The following is a 5,371-nucleotide window of genomic DNA, read 5'->3' as shown; positions in this document are numbered from 1 at the left end:
TTTATGTAAATCTTGCAGCTGATGAAAAGCAAAAAGCAACCAATCCCTGCAGTGATTAGTCTGTTCTTTAAGACTATGGGTCATCTACCCCAGGATTTTCTAATTGAACAAGAATTCCATGGGGCAAAGTAATTGTTTCTCAAAGGTGGGCCAGAAGGGACCATTTAAATCTTCACTTCAACAGGGAAGCAATGACATGCAAATTCTGAGTATCACTTTGTTTGGTAGATGTTACCTTTGTCTTTTATCCTCATTTCATGAGATTAGCCTGGGAATGTGTCCATGTTTTAACTTTAGAGATTAAAAAAAAAAAAAAGTTACTCTGTGTTTCCTCTAACACCTAAATATGTATACACAGATCTTCACTCCTAGCAAATGTTTTTCAGCATGACCAGTGTGCAACTGACATTCACATAGCTTATAGAACCTAAGTCTTCTGAGAAACGTATCTTTTATAGCTGAACCTCTATAATCATGACAAGAGATTGATTAAAATGCCAAGATAAGAAACAATTTATTATAGAGAGAAGAAAAATTTCTCATCCAAAATATAGAAATCTGTACAACTTTGCCACAATCAATATACATGAACTGTACAAATTTACACCAGTTCATAATTTACCAAATAAAAGATGACTAACAAAGTTCACAAAATAGATGGTGGTTTGTGGAAAAGACTTTTACCCAATTAAGTACAAGGAAAGTTACAAACCAGACCTCCACTTTCTAAAAATAAGAAGTTTACTCAGTCTTAGAAAACTACAAGCTAGCAAATGTACAGAGAGCTGGCTGGTGCTAACACCACAGTTGAGACAGTGTCTTTTTAAGGGTCTTTTTTAAAGCCTGTTGCCATGGCAGATTCTGGTCACTTGCTACTCTCAAGGCCAAAAACACAATACAAGGTCTGACCATTTCCCCAGGTCATGCTTACTAGGTTTGTCTTATGTACATTTATACATATTTAAGTGCTAGGTAAAAGTCTTGTCAAAATTTCCAGTACTACCATGTTTAAAATGTTGAGCTTTCCTATTGAGCTGCCAAAAAAGTTAACAATTTTCAAGTGTAATAGTGCAAATTTCCTCTGCAAGATCTACTGCAGAGAAAGGTTCTTTGAAATACAGATTTGCCTTAAAAGGGTTGATGGAAAAAATTTAGGTATAACATCTGGGAGAAACTGAAACCACCCTAGGACTTCACTCCCTAGCAAATAAAGTGATCATTTACTTGGACTCACAGGCTATTAAATCATTGAAAGGTACTGTCCAAACTATGGCACTGTCACTTTAAAAAAAATTTTTTTACCATTCTATCTTGTGCCAGATCTTCACAGCTGTGACATGGTTTAAATTCCATAATCCATCCCCAAGAGGAGCCCACCCAAAGCAAAAATCAAATTTATCCATCCATTATAAGATGATCCATCCATAGACTATATCTTAACCTGATACAGTCATCATATTGTAGTTCTTGGAAGGGCTGGTTCTGCCCAAGAGAAGTTCCTCCTTACAGCTGATTCTGCTGTCTACCATTTGCACGTTGGTGCTGTTTTGAGTGCTACCTCCTGCTGGTGAGGCTTCATACAGCACGCAGATGGAGCCATCCTCTCCGATTCTGTAGGACACTTCGTAGGGGTCAACCCAGAGTGTGAGTTCACTTGGGAGAAGCCTGAACAGCTCCTGACTGCTCAGTCCAATCCGCTGTGCTGCCTGTCCAATCAGAGGATCCATTTTATGGTTGATGCGAATACAACGGTAACCTGATCCCTTGCACGGCTTTTCTGGGAACCAGTGATGTTTATAATGTTCTATAGGGAAAAAAAAAAAAGAACAGAGAAACAATGCTTTAGATCGTTACTGTTAGATCCCACTGTAGCTTCCTTCTTCCGCTGGCTCCTTTGAGAAGTGAAAAATTTAAACTATCAACTTTTAAAAATGCCCAGCATCGCTCTCGCTGCTGTGCGTGTGCGGGGCTGGGGAAAGAGCGGGCAGGGCTTTAGAAATAACACAGTAGCATGGGACAAAACAATCTCCAGGAACCAACCGGTCGAGCCGCCAAAACAGGAATCGGGCGCGCGGCCTCGGCTGGCCGGGCAGCCGGATGGCACCGGCGGCCAGGCTGGAACCTGTTTACTTTCTCCACCCCACCCCAGCCGCACACAATGGGGTTTATGGCTTTGGAGGAGAAGCGCCACCGGACTGTTAACCCCGAAGGGAAGAAAAACAAGCCAACCCTAAACCACGCTCTGGGCAGGGCCGTAAATGAACCGGTGACAAATGCGATGATTAATGATCAGGGGTAGCAGGCGCGGGGAGACGGCACGTCCGTCCCGGGCTGGCCCCGGGGCAGCAGCGCGGTTTCCCACCCCCGGGCCGGGCCGCCGAGCCCACAACGGTTGGAGGGGGTTGGGGGAGGGGGCGTCGAACCAACCCCAGCCCCGCAGTTCCTTTGTCCCCAAATCCGCGGACGGTCCGAGGACAGCGGCTCCCGCCTCAGTGGCTGCAGTTTCTTTGTTGTGCGCCTGTTTCCTTCTCTCCTCGGTGGGCCAGCCGTGGGGGGAGGGGGCGCCCTCGGCCCAGCCCCCAAGCCCTCGCCGGGACCCGCCGTTAGCGGCCACCTAGCGCGCCTGCCCTGGTCCCGCGGCGGGACCCGAGCGCTGCCCGCCCGGGGCAGAGCCGCGGCTCCCGCGGCCCCGACGGCTCGGCCCGCCTCCCGCTCCGGGTGTGCGGTCCGCGTCCGCCCGGCGCCCCTCGCATTCCCGCCGCGGCCGGCTCACCTGCCAGCAGCTCCTGCAGGCTCTGGCTGAAGGTCTGCAGCTGTCGCTCGCTCGTGAGCCCCTTGGTGCGGAGGAACTTGGAGATGAAGGACACGGCAGCGGCGATCTCGCCTATCATGGTGGCGGCCCGGGTGTAGAAGGGATGCATGGGGGCGGCGGGCGGGGGCGGCCCGGGGCGGCCGGGGCTCGGCGGCGCGGCCCCGACGGAGAGCGGCCACCCCGGGCTCCCTCGCAGGTCACAGGGCTGAGAGGAAGAGAGGGCGGGAGGGGCGGACAGCTACTTTTTTTTCTCCTTTATAGTAAAAAAGTTATTTTCACGACAGGAAGCGGCAGGCGAGAGGAAGAGACGAGCGACGGCGGCCTGGTCACATCGCTCGGACTTCCCCAGCCGCCTCCGCGCCCAGCTCCCCAGCCTCCGAAGCTCCCAACAGTTGCATTTCCAGCTCGGAGGGGCGAAGAGACACGGGCGCCGTGCAGTAGCTTTTATAGCGCCGCGGAAAGGAAGTGGCGTAGCTGGAGTATGACGGCCGACTACAGCCAATCCGTAGATCGCACCATTGTGACGCCGCAGATTCGGAGCCGGAGGGGGGCGGGAAAAAGGAGCAGGGGGAGGATGCAGAGACCGGGAAGAGAGGGAGGAGCTGACGTAATCCGCTTGTAAACAAATAAACTCCCGAGCGGCGGCCGGAGACCGGCGGGCTGTGGCTAGGGGACCGAGCCGAGCGAGGGTGCGCGTGTGAAAGCCCCGCCCCCAGCCCTAGCTCCTCCTTCCCCCTTCCGCAACTCCGGGCCCAGAGCCAGGGCATCCTCTGCGAAAGTGCGCTGCCTCGGCTTGCTCGCGGGAGGCTCAGTGCTGGGCAGTAAAAGCTGCCTTGCTCAGACTGTCCGCGCGCGCGGATCCCGTCCCCGCTCCGGTCTAAGAGGCTGGATCACCAAGCTGGAGGCGTGTGCGGGACTGCGCGGTTCGGGTCCCCGTGCCAAAGGTGCGGGGACGCTCAGCGGGGGTGCGGAGAAAGTGGAGCCAGCGGACCTTTGCGGGTCTTTCTGCAACTTCAGGGAGTCGGGGTCTCGTAGTAGAAGCGCTGCCAACTCCAGGGAGCCGATCCTGCTCCACCCTTGGGGAAGAGTGGGGGATGTCTTTGTAAAAGTTTAATTGCAAAATAAATAAAAGGTTAGTAAGCCTTTTGTGGTTGCTGTTTTAGTAACTTCTGGAGGCAAACGAGGAGTGGAGACCTTAACAGAATCCAACTTAGTGCTGATAGGAAAGCCTGTTACTGAAGATAAATGTAGTAACGCGGATTCTGTAAAGTTTAAGCTGTACGGGGTTGGGGGGGAGTTGCATAATGCATTTTACACCGTGTATACACTAACCAGAGATTCTTTTTTTCTAGTCCAAATAACTGTTGGGCCCTTAGAGTTCTGCTGCTCATTATAAAAACAGAAGAAAATAAAGATTAAATTTGAAGCTCGTGAAAGTATTAGTCTTAGACGTTTGAGTTTACTGGAAACCCTACTTGCAAAACTAGAAAAAAAATGACAGTTGTACTATGGCTTGAGCCTGCTAAAACGATTAAGCCTAAGAGAGGGTTAACCCTAACTCCATTAGGGAGGAGAAAAAAAAAAAAGATGGTGAGTGGGGCAGATGGAGAACGCAAACAAGAGGCAGAAGTTGAACTCTACCAGATGGAAATAAATATCCTGAGTTTTGTTGGTCATCAATATTGCAAAACACACCACTTTGAGTTTGTGTGTGTGTGTGTGTTTTTAAAATACTGAGCCGAAGGTATAGAAATGAAGAAAAGTAGGACGTTATAAAGCAGAGGGAGAAAACGTTTTATTGTTTAAATGAAATATGTAAAACTGGGTTTGAAAGAACAACTTATAGATTATTTTTTTCATTCATACGCAATAATTAGTTACATGTGACCTAAGTTAAATACTTTAAAGATGGTATTGTTAAAAGCATTGACTTTTGTGAATGTCTTAATTTTCTTTGGATGAGTGCATCAAAAATAATGGTAAATAAGGTAAGTTTTTTCCTTTTAGGACTTTTCAGATAGAACTGTGCTTTAAAATAGGCGTCATGGTAATTCACTGAGGACAAGAAATCTCTTTTACTACTCAAAAAGGAGACAGGGAAACAGAAGTAAATTCTTAAAATCACGATAGCCCTAGCACATGATCTCCTGATATCCCTCCTAACTCCACCTACCCTTAATCTGCTACGTTCATTTCCTTCACGTTATCAGTCATTTGAGCATTAGATGAGAAATAAAATGAAGGTTTTTCTCCTCCAAGCCTGGTCTCCAACTTGGACTCTTGATAATTCTGAGCTTCATTTGACTCCTCTGAAATTCAAACAATTTATGAAGTTAACAAAATGCTAGCATTTGAACTCAGACTTGTTTCCCAAGGGCATGTTCTCTCCACTTTTAACTGCCTTCCCAGGCAGTGGCTGGACCCCTTCTGAAAGCTTTTTAAAATCAGTTGAATAGGGTTACCAGAAAGTTAAACTCACCCCCACACTGTTTTTTATCATATGTGTATGTTTCCCTCCTTAAATCATTCTTTGAAGTGACAAGTGGATTTAAGAAATTA

General features: G+C 48.2%; 2 protein-coding genes across 2 annotated transcripts; both read right to left on the bottom strand.

Annotated features, from left to right (window-relative positions):
- Nucleotides 1-489: 489 nt before the first annotated feature.
- Nucleotides 490-3,209, bottom strand: BTG1 (BTG anti-proliferation factor 1). The gene is made up of 2 exons (XM_027592328.2): nucleotides 2,774-3,209; nucleotides 490-1,804 (listed from the first exon to the last, which is right to left on the bottom strand). The coding sequence occupies exons 1-2, from the start codon at nucleotides 2,919-2,921 to the stop codon at nucleotides 1,437-1,439; spliced, it is 516 nt and encodes a 171-aa protein (XP_027448129.1). The 5' UTR covers nucleotides 2,922-3,209; the 3' UTR covers nucleotides 490-1,436.
- On the bottom strand, nucleotides 3,109-3,959 carry LOC113921520. Its single transcript, XM_027592330.2, has one exon. It carries the CDS (start codon nucleotides 3,577-3,579, stop codon nucleotides 3,139-3,141), a length of 441 nt encoding a protein of 146 aa, XP_027448131.1. The 5' UTR covers nucleotides 3,580-3,959; the 3' UTR covers nucleotides 3,109-3,138.
- Between the last annotated feature and the right edge of the window lie 1,412 nt (nucleotides 3,960-5,371).

The sequence above is a fragment of the Zalophus californianus genome, chromosome 9, assembly GCF_009762305.2.
Source record: "Zalophus californianus isolate mZalCal1 chromosome 9, mZalCal1.pri.v2, whole genome shotgun sequence".
Taxonomy (NCBI): domain Eukaryota; kingdom Metazoa; phylum Chordata; class Mammalia; order Carnivora; family Otariidae; genus Zalophus; species Zalophus californianus.
The sequence above is the reverse complement of the archived record's forward strand: the minus strand, read 5'-3'. Positions and strand labels throughout refer to the sequence as shown.

What these genes read in the sequence shown, in the direction of transcription:
- BTG1 (XM_027592328.2), bottom strand. Translation starts at nt 2,921, where the DNA reads ATGCATCCCTTCTACACCCGGGCCGCCACCATGATAGGCGAGATCGCC. An exon ending in CCTGCAGGAGCTGCTGGCAG is followed by an intron (nt 1,805 to 2,773) that starts GTGAGCCGGCCG and finishes TTTTCCCTATAG; the next exon opens with AACATTATAAACATCACTGG.
- LOC113921520 (XM_027592330.2), bottom strand. Translation starts at nt 3,579, where the DNA reads ATGCCCTGGCTCTGGGCCCGGAGTTGCGGAAGGGGGAAGGAGGAGCTA.